Here is an 18,707-nt window from a genome sequence, read left to right as displayed (position 1 = left end):
TAGAGATCTGAATTAGAGTGGATAGCACTGTGTCATTTCTGAGACTTGGTCCTGACAAAACCTTGGATAGCAACAAGACTAAAATATTATATGGCTCTCATGTTCTAGTACATGATTAAAAACTTAAAACACTATAGAGGTAAGGCATCATCCAGCAGACAGCTCTTTGAGAGCAAATCCTTCTAGTCGCAACTGTTTTGAGAGTGAACCTGGGTCCTGGCAGCACAGAATCATGGATTGCTTTTTGAATCCTCCCCATCTCCATGAAGAAATTGCTTTGTGAAACACAGCCAGCTGATCCATCAGCCTTTTTATATAGTACAAGGCCATATGAGATGTCCTGGAAGCAGGAGCTATTTTGGAGTGGCCAAAATGAATTGTGGCCACTCCCAAAATGGGGCATGCTTCAGAGGCCACGCAGCTTTTGTGTAGTTTGTGGTTAGCACATTGCAATTCAATCTTGAAAGCTCTCCTCTATTTCAACTTATACCTAGTCCTAGCCCATCAAGGAACAGTTGTTTTAAATTCCTTTGTTTTACTTTCTAATTTCCCAGGATTTAAATATATTTTCTGTTACAGCTTGCTTCTTCTGCACTATCTATATGAGAATTAGGATGAGCAACCATTTCATCCTTTCATATTTGCATAATTTGAAACCTCAATGCAATGTGCCATTTAAGAAGTGTCTTAGTATGCTAACAAAAGATACACATGTTGCTTTGACACTTATATTTACTTTGAAACAGAGGATCAGGATGATTATTTTCTTTTATGTGATGCCTTACCTGAAGACAGAGAACTAAGGGAGAAACTTCAACAACAAAGACTGGTAAGATATTTTGTTTAAATATACTGAGATTGTGAAATTATTTACACAGATAAAATGGAAGTCAACAACTCCTAGTTCTTCTCTTTCAATAGTATGTTACAGACTGACCATAACAATTTAATAAGGGAAACTTTAGCCCAGTAGAAACTGCTGCTTTATCAGTATATTGAAGATTACTGGAGAAATTCAAGAAAGAAATGTCTTATATATATGTCAAGGTCTTCTTCAATTAAAAAAAGAGGAAACCCACATCTGAAAAACTTGCTTACTGTATGGCTTAAGGATATAATTAGAGTGGCTTTTTGGTGTCACTATGTTTTGAGTTTTGTTTTTTTAATGTTTATGGGTTTATTAGTGTGAAAGAAAGAGACAGAGAGAGAAAGGGCTGAGTCCAGCAGGATAACAAAAAGCTGAAATCAGACAAGGTGAGCGCCAAGCACTGTGAAGTGCCCTCAACATTGAAAAGTGAAAAATAAACAGCAAAAATTCCATTCCCATATGAGGATAGTTATGAGACATATGGTTTAAACTACAGCACTTACATATAAAGTTAGAACGTATATTTAAAGTTAGATTCCTTGATTCTGCAGTAGCTGATCATTGTTATTATAAGAGCATCTTTTGTATCTGCGATAAGGTAATTTATCTGAACTTTATCCTTGAATTGTCTGTGGTTAAATTCATGTGGGTAAGGGTTGCACTCCTAGAGAAAGATGCATTGCTTTGCCAAGGTGAGGTTTTGATATAGGACAGTGATGGCGAACCTTTTAGAGACCGAGTGCCCAAACTGCAACCAAAAACCCATTTATGTACCATCAGGTGCTGGGTGAGGGTGGCTCATTGGGTGGGTGTGGCCCATTAGGTGGGTGTAGCGAATTGGGTGGGCCTGACTGCAGTGGTAATGGCAGACTGGGTGGGACTAAAAAGTTCAATCAATCAATTCCAACTTTGTGTGATCTTTTTTTTCCTGTGAGAAGTTGAAATTGATCAATTGAACCTTTTTCGTTTTTGCACATGGCGGTGGAGGCCTAAAGCGAAAAGATTTTATAAAACCCAGCTGAAGGCCCAGGACTGGGGTGAGGGCGCACATGCCCACAGAGAGGGCACACATGCCATAGGTTCGCCACCACGGATATAGGAGTATGGACTCCAGGAAATGAGAATTCTAGGACTCCTAAGAAAGGAGAGGTCAAGAATTGATCACTTGTCCTAGTGTTAACTTCCAAACTCCAGTGTCTTTTGGCAAAATAGCAATTTAACAACTGAGAATTTACTGAAACGAAACTTCTTTTTAATACAAGTCACTTAATTACCAAACCATCAAGTGCTTAAGAAGCAGCACAAATTTTAAACTGTTGAAGTGGGAGACCTAAACTAGATGAAGCTTTAGAAAAATTTCTGCTCCCTTGGTCCTCTTTGAACTGATCTGTGCATGTGTTTGTGTTTTACCATTTAATGATTCATTGAATGGAAAGGATACCACTGAGGTAGAGTAAAAGAACAGAACTCAACTTTATGAATCTTTCACAAAACCCCTATCAGAATGGTGCTTTTCAGCTCATTGCACGATCTGTTTCTGATGAAATAGCAGTGGAGTTGTTTGTGTGAAAGAACAAATGATGTGAAATTTTCACATTAGTGAATCTCTGTTTTTGCTGTCATTGGAGAACCGGCATGCATATGTAAAACTAGTCTTCAATGGTATTCTACCCAGTCACCCTCTTCCTTTGTAAATAAACAAGCTGCAAGAATGAAAGGTCAAGGATAATAGGACATTAGAGGAGAGAAACTTTGGTACATAGAAGCAGATCAGACCTTTGCAAACAACATGAATAAGCTTGAATTATTCCTATTCCCATTGTCAAGGTGGTAAAACGTAATGTGGAGATGAATAACTAGGAGACTTACAGAAGAGGTAACATGGTCAGTTTGGTGGCTTCAAGTTTTTCTTTTCGGTTATTTGTAAAGCATTTTAATCTCAAGTGCCCTACAGTATTTATATAGACCTAAATATCTTCAACAGTCCTGGTTCTCAGGACTTCCGGGTGGCAAGGCTCCGCCGCCGGCAGCCATTCAGGCTGTCAGCCCTGTTGTTTCCGTGGAACCGCCGAAAACACCGCGGATCAGCTGTTTTGGCGGCTCGGAAGCCCGCTCCTCGGGAGGAGAGGAGGGGGTGAGCGCCCAGGCAGGGGTAGAGCTCTCCCAGACCGCCAGAGTTAAAACTCTAGTGGTTGAAGGATTGAGCCCCCCCGCAGCCTGAGTTTGCTCCAGACTTCAGGACGCCTCTGCTCCAGGGCTTTGGAGCAGAGCAGGGCGCAGCAACCATCCCTGCCAGCGAGAGTGAACTTTGGATTACTTGGATGCAGGCAGAGCTGTACAGGAGAATCATGTCAGAGCAAGTATATGATCTTTAACTCAGTGGACTTTGTGGAGATTTTTAAAAAGTGAAAGTGCGTAACAGAATTGAGTGGGTGAAAATGGCTGCCAAATCATTTAAAGTTCCTAGAAGTGCGGGGGCTTCCCCGGTGCAGCAATCTTCGTTACAGGCTTTAATGCCCCCTGCACCTGCACCACCTTTGACAGTAAAAGATTTGCAGGATGTTTTGCAAGAGGCTATGAAAAAGCAATCTCAACAATTAGTTGAACTTATGGATGAGAAGCTTACAGAACTTATGGATGAGAAGCTAACAGAAATGAGGGCAGACATCTTACTTGCATTTCAAGGCATGGCCATTTGCATTGAGCGCTTGGACGAGAGAGTAGAAGAACTTAGTCAAAATAACATCAGATTAGATGCTAAAATGACAGATGCTGAAACTGTGATGGATAAGATTGACGACGATTTAACCATGGTTCAATACCATGAGATGGAGTTTGCTGTGAGAATTAGGGGCTTAAAAGAGGATTCTAAGGAAAATTTGAAAAAAGTAGTCTCAGAAGCCCTGGAAGGCGTTTTCGGGCGTTCAGCAGAAGATATTATGGTGGATATAGACAAAATATTTCGTGTTAATTCATGGATTGCAAGACAAAGGAAATTACCTAGAGATGTGGTGGTTTATTTTACAAAGAGAGCAATTAGAAATGAGGTCATTCAAGCTTTTTATAATAGTAAATTTGCAATTGCAGAGCAAGAAGTTTTGATTTTAAAAGAGATCCCTCCAAAGATTTTAAGAAGAAGAAAGGAGTTTGCTTTTTTGGCAGAAGAATTAAGAAGACGGGATATTCAGTTCAGATGGGAGATTCCAGTGGGTATGGTGGTGATGTATGCAGGCACGAGACATCGTCTTCTTACAGTGTTACAGGCACGTGATTTTTATACCAATGTTTTAAAGGCAGTCCCTATACCACTTTTGGAATCCAAAAAGAAGAATGGTGAGGGAGAGCGTCAATCACAAAGTAAGAATGCACAAGGTGCTGAAGGAGCTACGCAGATGAAAGATGGAGAATTTCAGAAAGTTACAGGAGTGGATCAAATTTCAGTATCATCGGAGGAGGTTAGAGACCAAAGAATGATACGTGCTGCTGCTAGACGAATGAGACAAGAGCAAGAGCAAGAACAGCAGAGAGTTATGACGGCACATCAAAAACTTACTTACAGTGAAGCAGTGGGAGGAGCGCGACCAAAGAGAGTGCAGGTGATTTTGGAAGAAGCGCTCCAAAAGCTTCAGGTCGCGAAAGATGGCGACAAAGCTTCTAACCTGGAATGTTAATGGTTTAAATTCACTACAGAAGAGAAAGAAAGTATTTCAATATTTAAAGCAATTTAAGAATGATGTTATTTGTCTACAAGAAACACATATTAGAGTCACGGATCAAAAGTATTTGTTAAACTCGAGGTTGGGTACACAGTTTATTGCTTCTGCAACTGATAAGAAAAATGCAGTGGTCATTTATGTTAAGAACACTTTGACAGCGACTTTAATTGAAGCAGATAAACAAGGAAGATATGTTATAATTGAACTGTTAATAGAAGGCAAGAAAACGCTTTTGGTTGGACTATATGCTCCTAATCAACAACAAGGAGATTTTTACAGTTTATTACACAGCAAGATTATTCAGTGGGATTATAAATCTTGTATCTTGATGGGAGACTGGAATGGCGTTTTGGATGTACAAATGGACAAGGGTTTTGTTTTTTTTAAAGCACCCCAAGTCATGCTAAACTGCCTAAATCTTTTTTTGAAATGAAGGATGACTTGGAATTGGGAGACGTTTGGAGAGAAAGGAATTTGCAAGAAAAAGCCTTTACTTTTTTCTCCGATAGGCATCAATCTTTTTCTAGGATTGGTTTTTTTATTAATTACTAATGATTTTTTTTCTAGGATTAAGAAGATCAAGATTTGCCCAAGAACTATATCTGATCATAGTCCAGTATTGTTAGAGATAGAAAAAGATAATAGGGATAGACGGTCCTGGTGCTTAAATGAAAATGTTTAGATACCAGGAAAATGTGGAAGAGTGTAAAAAACAGATGAAGGAATTTTTTAAAATTAATATGCATAAAGGTACTTCTATTGAGATGGCTTGGGATGCAAGTAAAGCTTATATGAGAGGTGTGTTAATATATTTGAACAATAAATATAGACGTAAATTGGAATTTAGGAGGAAAGAATTAGAGGATGAAATTAAGGAAAAAGAAAAGGCTTTAATTTTGAATCCATCTGATGGGAAGATTAAAGAGGTAATTACTTTATTAAGGGGTCAGTTTGATAAGTTAATGGCAGATCAAGTGGCAACTAACTTACGGTATGTTAGACATAACACTTTTTGTAATGCTAATAAACCAGGTAGATGGTTAGCTTACTTGTTAAGGAAGAAGCAAAGGGCTTCTAATATAGATAGAATAGAACATAAGGGTAAAGTAGTGTACCAGCAGAGTCTTATTAAAAAGACTTTTGTTGATTTTTATTCTAAGTTGTATGCTAGAGATAAGATTAGAGATGTAGATATAGATAATTATTTGACAAGAGCTAATATTCCTGTTCTTACGCAAGAACAAAAGGAAGGGATGAATCAATTGATAACTGATGAAGATTTTTTTTTTAGCAATTAAACAACTGAAAGTGGGTAAAGCGCCGGGTACTGACGGATTGACTGCTGTGTATTATAAAAATTTACAGTTAGAAATGGTGAAGCCTTTAAGGGAATTGTTTCAGACAATTCAAATGGGAGGAGGGGTACCTCCATCTTGGAAGACTGCTTTTATTTCTTTGATCCCGAAGGAAGACCAGGATGTCACCCAAGCCAAAAATTATAGGCCAATATCACTTTTGAATATGGACTACAAGATATTTGCAAAAAATTTAGCTAACAGATTAATGAGAGTAATACAACAAGTAATTCATGGTGATCAAACTGGATTTATAAGTGGTAGACAAATGAAGAACAATGTGAGACATATTGTAGATTTATTGGAATTTTTGGAAAGAAAACAATCAGATCCCTGCAGCGCTGATCTTTTTGGATGCTGAAAAAGCCTTTGATCAATTGGATTGGCAATTTTTGATGAAAGTATTAGAGAAAATGGAATTTGGGGATAAATTTTTACAACCAATTAGGGCAATATATCAAAAGCAAACAGCCCGTATAATAGTTAATAATAGTCTGACTGAATTATGCAATATTGAAAAAGGTACAAGGCAGGGGTGCCCGTTGTCACCTCTATTATTTGTTTTAACATTGGAAATATTACTGATTAAAATACGTGATTCGGATAAAATTAAGGGAATCCAAATAAAAGATCAGGATTATAGATTGAGGGCGTTTGCAGATGATCTGGTTGTTACAGTAACTCAGCCCGATTATTCAGTTGTAGAATTGATGGAGATAATAACGCAATATGGGAAAGTTTCTGGATTTAAGATCAATATACAAAAAACTAAAATATTGTCTAAAAATATGACAGTATCACAAAAGGCTGTTTTAGAAGAGCTAACGGGATTTGAAATAGTTAAAAGGGTTAAATACTTGGGGATATATTTGTCAGCCTCAAATGTGAAGTTATATAAAAATAATTATGAAAAGTTATGGGGAAAAGTACAAAAAGAATTAGATAGTTGGAAAAAATTACAATTATCTTTACTGGGAAGAATCGCAGCAGTGAAAATGAATGTTTTGCCAAAATTTTTATTTTTATTTCAAATGATACCTATACTTAAAAAGGATTTATATTTGGAGGAATGGCAAAAAGGAGTTAATAAATTTGTTTGGGCAGGGAAAAAGCCACGAGTTAAATTTAAGATAATGCAAGATACGCGTGAAAGAGGTGGTCTTAAAATGCCTAATTTCAAATTATATTATGAGGCTGCTGCTTTGTCAGCGATAAGTGACTGGTTTAATTTAACACAAGCGAGATTATTAAATCTTGAGGGTCATGATTTGTTATTTGGATGGCATGCATATTTATTGTATGATAAGAAGGTGGATAATGTGTTTAAGATACATATTTTAAGGTATGCTCTGTTGCGAGTCTGGAAAAAGTATAGACATAAGTTAAATTATAAGATACCTATTTGGGCAATACCTAAACACGCAATAGAAAATATAAATGTTGGATTTAAACATGATGTGACTACATATAAGGAAATTTTAAGTTTTGAGTGGAATGTATGGCAATTAAAGTCATACAACATTTTAAAAGAAGGAAAGATTGTACAAACCTGGTTTCAGTATGGGCAATTACAGGCTAGGTGGAAAGAGGACCAGAAAACTGGTTTTTCAATGATTGATGAAAATTTGGTAAAGCAAATTAGAGATCAAGGTCAAGCACATATAAAAAGGATATATAATAATAATAATAAACCTTATTATTATACATGTGTACATTGAGATTAGCTGAGCCTTTCTATCTTGCATTGATAGAAATTGATTCAGAGACGGAACTTGTTAAAGATTGTATGATAAAGTGGGCTCAGAATTTTCAAGAAGTTATTACAATGGATACTTGGGAAAAGATCTGGGTGAGAAATGTAAAATTTACACAGGCCCAAAATTTAAGAGAGAACTTTTACAAAATGTTTTATAGGTGGCACTTAGATCCTAAAAAATTAGCAAGTATGTATCCAAACTGCCAGCCCAAATGTTGGAGGTGTGGTTGTGAGGATGCAACGTATTTTCATATATGGTGGACTTGTAAAAGGGTTAAAGCTTTTTGGATTAAAATTTGGTGGAATTTGCAAAAAATATTCAAGAAAAGGATAAAGTTTTGTCCGCAACTGTTTTTATTGGGTATTATCACAGATACTACCGTTGTGGACACTAAGTGGATGTTGAATTTAATGACGGCAGCGAGACTTTTAGTAGCGCAATATTGGAAGAAGGAAGAACTGCCGACTATAGAAGAATGGACTTTAAAAGTTTCCAACTTGGCGGAAATGGCAAAGATCTCAGCGTATTTGAAAGACCAATCGCAACAGAGATATATTGTGGAGTGGAGAAGATGGATTTATTATATCCAGAATAAATATGGGACTAAAAAGTTTCATTTAGCATTTGAATAAGTAGCGGATATAATGTATAACTAGTTTGTAGTCATTTTACTAAGAGTTAAAGTGCGATAGAATTTAATATTTTATAGTTGTTTGCATATTTTAGATTATGTTTGTTTGTATTTTTATACCCTGTATTTTGCTCTGGGAAGTCGGGGAGGGGGGAGGGGAGGGGAGGGTTGGGAGGGGTTGGGGAGAGGGGAGGGGGAGGGGGGGTTGTATTCAAAAATGTATTGTAAAACTCTTCAATAAAAAAAACCAGTCCTGGTTCTCCGTCTCTTGATAATTTCCTATTACCGAAATATAAATGATTTATTTCTTTGGTTTTACATGGCAAAGATATATCTTGATTCTCTCACACTCGGTTTGTTGCCCAAAGCAACATGTAGCTAAGCACTCGGAGTACTGAGCAGTAAAATCCAGTAAAAGCAGTAAAAAAATAAAAGCAGGAATAGAAACAGAGGTACAGAAAAAAGTGGGAGGCTCATTAGAAATAATTTATGAAAAGCTTTTTTGCTTTTAAATGTATTTTTAAAAGTATAAAATTGATTTATGTTTGTGCATGTGGGTTTTTTTTACTTTGCGTTGATATGCACTGGTATATAACACAATGCAATACATACTTTTTCCCCATACAAACCCTCAGTGGTAAATTGGTCTGAGAGAGAAAGAGAGACTCATCTGCTTCTCAAGCTGCCACTGACAGTCATGTTAACTAACTTGTATTGTAGACTAAGTCCATCAAGTCATAGTTGTTTAACAGATCTTCTAAATATTTTTAGAATTTCATGTAGTTGGAGAGTTGGGATGGTTACAGTTTCTTCAGTTTGCATTCAAAATACTTAGTTTGATCAGTCTTCATTTGTTGCTGTTATTGCAACTTTATACTATGGGAATATATTAACTTAATAAATAAGAGCAAAAACATTTTTTCCCAATTGTCAAATAATATTGCACCACTTATACAATATATTACAAAAATATGTTGTATATAGTTCAGCACAGTTCAACATGATATTATAATAAAGGAAGAAACAACATATTTTTTCTAGGACTAACTTGCAACACGTTCTTAACAAAGATGTGATGGAATATTTTGTTTTTCAATCAATAGAAAGATATTGTGGATCAGCAGCAGCAAGAAAGATATGATGCAGATTTTCATTACATATGCATGTTTTGTGACCAGCCTTTTTCAGGCAACAGGTTAGTACTGAACATTTTATAGTGTGTTTTGAACATCCTAATGCTATATAATTGGAGGAAGTTCAGATGGGGTATCAAAGAACAGTTTTCAGACATTGTTGTTATAGTATGCTTACAAATTAGGGTAGTAGCCTATAGCAAAGGTGTGAAACATGGCTCAACAGCTATTAGCTTTTGTTGATTCTTAGCCATTGACTTTACCCAATAGGATAATTGTAACTCTGTGGGAGTTACAGTTCACCATATCTGAGGTCAACATAAAACCACATGGTGTAATGCAGTGCTTTTCAACCTTTTCACAGATTGTACCACCAGTCACCTAGCAAGGTGTCAAAAGCTTGATGACCCAAAAAAAAAAGGAAAAAAAAGTGATTAAGTGCAGGTAGTCCTCAACTTACAATTGTTTGCTTAGTGACTGTTCAAAGTTACAACGGCACTGAAAAAAGTGAATTATGACCATTTTTCACTCTTATGACCGTTGCAGCATCTCCGGGGTCAAGTGATTTACATTTGGATGCTTGGCAAGTGATTCATATTTATGATAGTCACAATGTTTCAGGGTTATGTGATCCCCTTTTGAAACCTTCTGACAAGCAAAGTCAATGGAGAAATCAGATTCACTTAAGAACTGTGTTATTAATTTAACAACTGCAGTGATTCACTTAACAAATGTGGCAAGAAAAGTCATAAAATGGGACAAAATTCATTCAACAAATTTCTCACTTAGAAATATAAATGTTGGGCTCAACTGTGTTGTACGTTGATGACTACCTGTACACCCACTTACCACACTTTTAATGAGAAACTTGGGCTTGTTTCTTTGACAATCTTTGCATTGTTCTATCCCTTTCTCTCCTTTTGGTTGACTCAAAGTAGCCTCTCCTCCGCCTCTCTTTCTCCGTCCCCTTCTCTTTCCCCTTTGGGTTTTTTTCCCTCCCTTTCCCTCCGAAACTTCTTTTATAGGCTTTCATCTCTCCTCCTCCTTTTCTCTTCAGTGTAGCTGCAGCTGATGCCTTTCCCCAAGGCTGTGCATTTCTCCACCTCTTTCTCTATCTCCTTCTCTTTCCCCATCAGGTTTTTTACTCCCTTTCCCTCCAAAACCTCCCTTTATATCCTCTCCCCCTCCCCATTTTCCCCAAGGCTGCACTGCTTCCAGAAGCATCAATCAGCTGGATCCCCAAGGTGATCCTGGGAACTCCCAGAGCCCTGGCAACACTGTAACTCCAGCTGACTCTCCCAGTGGTCTGTGTGGTGTTGCTGCTGCTTCAGCTCATGCCCTGCTACACTACATTTTTATATATATTTTTACAACGCATACCACCTGCCAGGTGCCAAAGTACCACCAATGGTATGCATACCACAGGTTGAAAAGCACTGGTCTAGTGGTCTGTTTCATCCATTATTCCGCCCAATGCTCCTAAGAAGCTCCTCAGCACAGAGGTGAATCATGGTTCTAATGACTCTTGATAGCTGATAGTAAATAGCAAAAAGGCTATGTAATTTAGTTAGCATCTCCAAGGTTTGTGATGATGTAAAGGTAAAGGTTTTCCCTGTCCAGTTGTGTAGAGGCCACTGCTTATCTCCGTTTCTTGGCTGAGGGAGCCAGTGTTGTTCAAAGATGCTTCTGTGGCATGTGGCCAGTATGACTATATGCCAAGACACATGGAACACTGTTATCTTCCCACTGAAGTGGTACCTATTTATCTAGTTATATTTGCATGCTTTTGAACTGCTAGGTTAGCAGGAGCTGGGGCAAGATTGGGAGCTCACCCTATCACCCCGTACTTGAATCTCAAATTGCCAACCTTCTCATCGACAAACCCAGTGTCTTAACCGCTAGACCACTATGCTCCACTGTGGTGATGTCATATATATGTTTAGTTACCTATGGTGTGAAGGAACAGGTTTTTTTGTCTGCCCCAAATTAATTTTGGTGGAAGCTCCCAAATTTTAATATTCTGATAGAACTTTTTCTTTCTCTCTGCACCACATATTGTACAATGTATTACAAGAATATATTGCATATAGTTCAGCACAGTGCAACACATTATGTTGTAACTCCCTGCTGAGTTTCACCCTTTTATAAATTGATAAATAATTTTGCTCTACCTAGTAGAAAACCTGCTCCAAACCTATTATTTATTTTAGATCTGTATATTCCAGCCATAAAGGAAAGCATTGTTGAAAATAGTTCTCTATAATTTTAAGTAAAACCATCACAGGTTTTTAGACTCTATGCCAGACATGTCAAACTCACGATGTCACATGACATTGTGTGATGTATTGGAACTTTTTCCCCATTGCTGGCAATGGAGTGGGTGTGGTTTCCTTGTGATGCATCGGGCAGTAGAAAGTTTTGAATCCTGGAATCTCAAGATGATAGTTAGGTAGGCTGGGCCCTGCTTACTCTGAATATCATTTTGGTTCTCTATGTTATTCTATTTTTGATGCAACTATTCAGCCCAGCAAATAGAATGATGTGAACATGAGAATGAGCCAGGATGTGTGGGCTCCACTCTCTGAACTTCAAATAGAGTTTTACCAAGACAGGAATTACTGAACTGAGACTTGAGAAGGGAGGGGACACAATATGTTTGGGTTTGCTGTATCTGAATAATGAAATGAATTATAGTAGTACTACTTTGTAAGTGGAATCTACATAGTGAGTGATTATCGCTCCAAGTAATAAAATAGATTTCTGTATTATCTTCATATGGTCTTTGCTTTAAAAGAAAATGTATATGATTGTGGTTGTTTGCCACCAGTGTTTCTATTCTAATGAAGTATGAAATATATTGCCTACCCTCCTCTATTAAAATCATTTGTCTTCTCTGCTGCAGTGTGAAATGGTATCCTTGATGTATAATTACAATATTGATCAAAATCAGAATTGGTTTTGGTTTTAAAGATGTAGATGATGTTGTGATATGCTACTGTGAGAAGGAAATAACTTTGAAATATATGCATCCTAATTCTTTGCTGCTAGCAAAATAAAAAGGTTTCCATGAAGTTATTCAGTAATAATTTTATTGGTCTGAAATTCAAATTTTTCTTTGGTTAAGCACAAATTCTGTCAGTAAAAGGATCACTACAGCTACTTAGCCACTCTTTGAAAGTATTTCAAGTAGCATTTGTGAATTTCTGGATATTAAGAGCTGCTTTGGATATTATTCATCTTTGCATGGCTGTTTACAGTGAAATTGGAAATCTAAGCAAAATTCTAGCAGCACTGCTTAATTCCAAGGATTATGGTTTTCATTTGCGTTTATTTAATGGTGACCTGAAATGTATGTAGGGTGGGGGGGAAAGCAACACCTATATTCTGTTTCATTTATTTTGTAGATCAGTCCTTCTCAATCACATGACAAAAGATCATGCATTCAATATTGGATTGCCAGATAACATTGTGAACTGTAAGGAGTTTTTGGATGTTCTTCAGAAAAAAATTGACAGGTATCCATTTGTCTATAGCCAAGACTTTAAACAGTGTTCCCTAACCTTGGTAAACTACCCAAATTGGGTAAAAGTGACACAGGAAAGGATAGTCCAAGCACAATCAGGACATTTCAATTGATTTAAACTGGTTTACTTATATTGGGTAAAAAGGATCTTCTGATAGAAAAGTTTTGAAAATGAAGGAAAAAGTTTGGGAAGCACCTTATTAATATATCTTCTATTTGAGCTGTGTGCAATATTGGTTTTGTTTTATAATGGTAGCTTCACATTCCGTTTTAAATTTATATATTTACTTTCTTTTTTCTTCATTTTTTCATCAATAAAAAGATGAATTACTACTGTTCTGAATGTTATATCTTTTCTGAAACTTACTGACTTACCTATTTAATCATGGTAGGATTTGGGAGGCTTTTAACATTTATGTGAGTTAGGAATAGTTAGGAATAGAATAGAATAGAATAGAATAGAATAGAATAGAATAGAATAGAATAGAATAGAATAGAATAGAATAGAATAGAATAGAATAGAATAGAATAGAATAGAATAGAATAGAATAGAATAGAGCTGGGATCTTGGAGGTCTTCTAGTCCAGCCTCCCGCTCAAGCAGGAGAACCTATACCATCTCAGACAAGTGACTGTCCAGTCTCTTCTAAAAAACCTCCATGATTTCTGAAGGCAAGCTGTTCCACTGGTTAATTGTCCTCACTGTTAAGAACTTTCTCCTTAATTCCAGGTTGCTTCTGTCTTTGGTCACTTTCCAACAATTGTTTCTTGTCCTGCCCTCTGATGCTTTGGAGAATAATTTGACCCCCTCGTCTTTGTGGCAGTCTCTCAAATACTGGAATACTTCTATCATGTCATCCCTATTTCTTCTTTTCTTTAGACTAGCCAAATCAAAGTCCTGCAGCCGTTCTTCATATGTTTTAGTCTCCAGGCCTTGGATCATCTTAGTTGCTCTTCTCTGAACTTTTTTCAAGGTCTCAACATCTTTCTTGTAATATGTTGACCAAAATTGGTTGCAGTATTCCAGGTGTGGTCTCATTAGGGTTTTATAAAGCGGTGCTAATACTTCACATGATCTTGATTCTATGCCTCTGTTTATACAAGCCACAATTTTATTAGTTTTTTTGGCGGCTGCTGCACATTGCTGGCTCATAGTCAAATGATCGTCCACTAGGACTCCAAGGTTCCTCTCACAGTTACTGTTTTTGAACCAGATCTCGCTGAGTCTGTACTTATATCTTTGATTTTTCCTGCCTAAATGTAAAACTTTGCTTTTCTCCACATTAAAACTCATTTTCTTGGATAGGGCCCATTGTTCCAGTTTGCCAAGACCTTTTTGAATCCTGAACTTGTCTTCTAGGGTGTTGGCTATTCCTGCCAGTTTAGTGTCATTTGCAAATCTGATGAGTTCCCCTTCTGCTCCCTCATCTAAGTCATTGATGAAGATATTGAAGAATACTGGGCCTAAGACGGAGCCTTGTGCTTCCCCACTGCTTACTTCTCTCCATGTACTTCTCTTTGAGTACAGTTTGTCAGCCAGCTACAAATCCATCTGGTGGTGAGGTTGTCTATTCCACCTTTTTCTAGCTTACCAAGCAGTAGATTGTGGTCTACTTTGTTGAATGCCATACTGAAATCTAAGTATGCTATGTCCACAGCGTTTTGCTGGTCTACTGATTTGGTCACTTTATCAAAGAATGAAATAAGATTGGTTTGGCATGATCTGTTTGGTTTGGCATGACCCTTGCTGGCTACCAGTTATAACTTTGTTTGCTTCTAGTTGTTCGCAGATCTGTTTTTTGATTATCTTTTCCAGGATCTTCCCAGGTATTGATGTTAGATTGGTCTGTAGTTTCCTGGGTCTGTTTTTTTTTCTTTCTTGACGATGGGAACCACATTAGCCCGTTTCCAATCCTCAGGTACTTCCCCGGTGCTGCAGGATTTTTGAAAGGTGCAGTGGTTCTGAGATAACATCTGTCAGCTCTTTCAGAACTCTGGGATGTAATCTGTCGAGTCCTGGTGATTTATATTCATCAAGGTTGGATAGGTGTTCTCTTACCATTTTCTTGCTTAGTTTAATTTTTGTTTCTAGTTTGTCTTTTGCAGTATTTTTTTTGTTATGTTGTGCTATAATTTCTTTTTGTGTGAAGATTGATGCAAAGAATAAGTTAAGCACCTCTGCTTTCTCCCTATTGCTTGTTCTTCCTTGCCATCTCTCTTTAGTGGACCTACAGTTTCCTTGACTTTTTTTGTTATTAATATGTTGAAAGAAACTTTTTTATTATCCTTGATTTCTGTTGCAAGTCTTTGTTCTTCTGAGCCTTTCCTGACCGTGTTTGCATGTTCTGGCTGTCTGCTGCCTTAGTTATGTGTCCCTCTTTCCATTTTTTGTACTTGTCGTATTTGTCTTTCAGTTTGTCTGAGAGATCTTTGTCCAGCCATGCTGGTTTCTTCTTGACTTTCTTGTTTTTCTTTTTCAGTGGTATTGTGCTGGACTGGGCTTTTATGATAGCATTTTTCAGTGTTTCCCATGCTTCTTGAGTTGCTTTCCCCTTTAGAATTTTTATCCATGGAATCTTTCCTAGGTTCTCTCTGAGTTTGTTAAAATCAGCTCTTTTAAAGTTTAAGACATTGGTTGAATTATTTTCTATTGCTAGTGTTTGCATTATATTGAATTCCAGTATGATGTGGTCACTTTCCCCCAAGGTTCCGGCAACTTCAATTCCCTTTATCACTTCTTCTCTGTTAATAAGAATTATATCCAGTATAGCATTACTTCTAGTTCCCTCCTCTACCCTTTGGATGCCACAGTTGTTGGCTAGGTTGGTTAGGAATCAAATCTTGTTGCAGAGTTTGTCTCCCAGCTGATATCTGGGTAGTTGAAGTCTCCCATTACTACTATGGTATGCGTCCTACATACATTTGTTAACTGGTTGGCAAAGAGTCCATCTATTTCTTCTGATTGGTTGGGTGGCATGTAGTATACCCTTATGGCAATGTCACTTTCCCCCCCTTTTATATAGACCCATATATATTCTGGTGGGCCTTTACCTTTGATCATGTGCATTTCTGTAGATATCTAGTATTCTCTTACATATAGTGTAACTTCCCCTCCTCTTTTTGTAGTTCTGTTTCTTTTGAACAATTTGTATCCATCCATCAGTTCATTCCAGTCATGGGTTTTGTCCCACCAGGTTTCTGTAATGCCAACTATGTCATAGCCACCCTCATGTGCTATTGCTTCTAGTTCAACCTGTTAGTTCCCCAAACTTTGAGCATTAGTATATAAACATTTAAGGCTTTTATGTCTGTCCATGTGTATGTTTCCTGGATCTCCTGATTATTGTTCGATTTTTTTTCTTTTTTCTCATCACACCCTACTTCTTTGTTTGATTTGTTTTCTTGGGATTTATGATTGGTTTTGTGTTCTGGAGATTCTAATGACTGATCACCCTTCCCCCTCAATTTTAGTTTAAAGCTCTTCTAATGAGTTAGGCCAGTCTTTATCTTAGTACATTTTTCCCTGTTTTCATGAGATGCAGCCCATCCCTTGCCAACAGTCCATTGCATAGGAAAATGCAGTGCATGGCAACAGCAACCCTTTAGCCAGTGGTTTATTTCTAGAATTGTTTTTCCCCTCAAAGGGTGTTGGCCTTTCATTGGGAGTACTGATGAGAACACTATAGGTGAAACTCGAAAAATTAGAATATCGTGCAAAAGTTCATTTATTTCAGTAATGCAACTTAAAAGGGGAAACTAATATATGAGGTAGACTCATTACATGCAAAGCAAGATAGTTCAAGCCGTGATTTGTCATAATTGTGATGATTATGGCGTACAACTCATGAAAACCCCAAATCCACAATCTCAGAAAATTAGAATATTGTTGTTCTTAGCTGCAAAGTCGAGTCCGACTCATCGCGACCCTATGGACAACGTTCCTCCAGGCCTTCCTGTCCTCTACCATCTTCTGGAGTCCATTTAGAATATTACATGCAATCAATAAAACAAGGAGTGTACATAGAACAATATCAGACCTCTGAAAAGTATAAGCATGCATATGTATTCAGTACTTGGTTTGGGCCCCTTTTGCAGCAATTACTGCCTCAATGCGGCGTGGCATGGAAGCTATCAGCCTGTGGCACTGCTGAGGTGTTATGGAAGACCAGGATGCTTCAATAGCGGCCTTCAGCTCTTCTGCATTGTTCAGTCTCACGTCGCTCATCTTTCTCTTGGCAATGCCCCATAGATTCTAGGTCAGGCGAGTTTGCTGGCCAATCAAGCACAGTAATCCCACGCTCATTGAACCAGGTTTTGGTGCTTTGGGCAGTGTGGGCAGGTGCCAGGTCCTGCTGGAAAATGAAGTCACGTCGCTCATCTTTCTCTTGGCAATGCCCCATAGATTCTAGGTCAGGCGAGTTTGCTGGCCAATCAAGCACAGTAATCCCACGCTCATTGAACCAGGTTTTGGTGCTTTGGGCAGTGTGGGCAGGTGCCAGGTCCTGCTGGAAAATGAAGTCACATCCCCATAAAGCTCGTCTGCGGAAGGAAGCATGAAGTGCTCCAAAATCTCCTGGTAGACAGCTGCGTTGACCCTGGACTTAATGAAGCACAGTCGACCAACACCAGCAGATGACAACACAGACTGTGGAAACTTCACACTAGACTTCAAGCATCTTGCAGTGTGTGCCTCTCCATTCTTCCTCCAGACTCTGGGTCCTTGGTTTCCAAATGAGATGCAAAAGTTGGACTTTGGACCACTGAGCAACAGACCAGATCTTTTTCTTTAGCCCAGATAAGACGCTTCTGACATTGTTTGTTGTTCAGGAGCAGCTTGACAAGGGGAATATGACATTTGAAGCCCATGTCCAGGATCCGTCTGTGTGTGGTGGCTCTTGATGCACTGACTCCAGCCTCAGTCCACTCCTTGTGAAAGTCCCCAACACTTTTGAATGGCCTTTTCCTGACAATCCTCTCCAGGCTGCGGTCATCCCTGCTGCTTGTGCACCTTTTTCTTCCACACTTTTCCCTTCCACATAACTTTCTATTAATGTGCTTTGATACAGCACTTTGGGAACATCCAACTTCTTTTGCAATTACCTTTTGAGGCTTTCCCTCCTTATGGAGGGTGTCAATGATGGTTTTCTGCACAACTGTCAAGTCAGCAGTCTTCCCCATGATTGTGATTCCTACTGAACCAGACTGAGAGACCATTTAAAGGCTCAGGAACCCTTTGCAGATGTTATGGCTTAATTAACTGATTAGAGTGGGACACTTTGAGCCTAGAATATTGCACCTTTTCACAATATTCTAATTTTCTGAGATTGTGGATTTGGGGTTTTCATGAGCTGTAAGCCATAATCATCACAATTATGACAAATCACGGCTTGAACTATCTTGCTTTGCATGTAATGAACCTATCTCATATATTAGTTTCCCCTTTTAAGTTGCATTACTGAAATAAATGAACTTTTGCACGATATTCTAATTTTTTGAGTTTCACCTGTACTTGTGCTCCTAGCTGCTTAACTTTTTTGACTAGTTGCTTTATTAACTTTATTAATTTTATTACCTATTTTTGTGGGTTGGTTATAAAATAAGTCATGAGAATTTTTATTTTTAGATTTTTTTATCCCATCTTTTTTCATATGCAGCTCATGGCACAAACATACCAATACCTTCTGTTTTTCCCCTATAAGTGAGTTGCGTTAAGAGAGAGAGTGAT

The 18,707-nt window shown here is 37.9% G+C and overlaps 1 protein-coding gene across 4 annotated transcripts in view; it reads left to right on the top strand.

Moving 5' to 3' along the window:
* Positions 1 to 18,707, top strand: part of ZNF277 (zinc finger protein 277) — a 146,428-nt gene that overhangs the window by 101,342 nt on the left and 26,379 nt on the right. For 3 of the 4 annotated variants that reach the window (XM_081331106.1, XM_081331105.1, XM_081331108.1), the window contains 3 exons: positions 747 to 829; positions 9,431 to 9,522; positions 12,865 to 12,975. In XM_081331106.1, the coding sequence (XP_081187232.1) occupies positions 747 to 829; positions 9,431 to 9,522; positions 12,865 to 12,975 (286 nt within the window). The remainder of the gene's footprint in view (positions 1 to 746; positions 830 to 9,430; positions 9,523 to 12,864; positions 12,976 to 18,707) is intronic. The other variant, XM_081331107.1, reaches the window with a different exon arrangement.

This window comes from Vipera berus (genome assembly GCF_964194415.1).
Source record: "Vipera berus genome assembly, chromosome: 6".
Lineage (NCBI taxonomy): Eukaryota > Metazoa > Chordata > Lepidosauria > Squamata > Viperidae > Vipera > Vipera berus.
The sequence above is the reverse complement of the archived record's forward strand: the minus strand, read 5'-3'. Positions and strand labels throughout refer to the sequence as shown.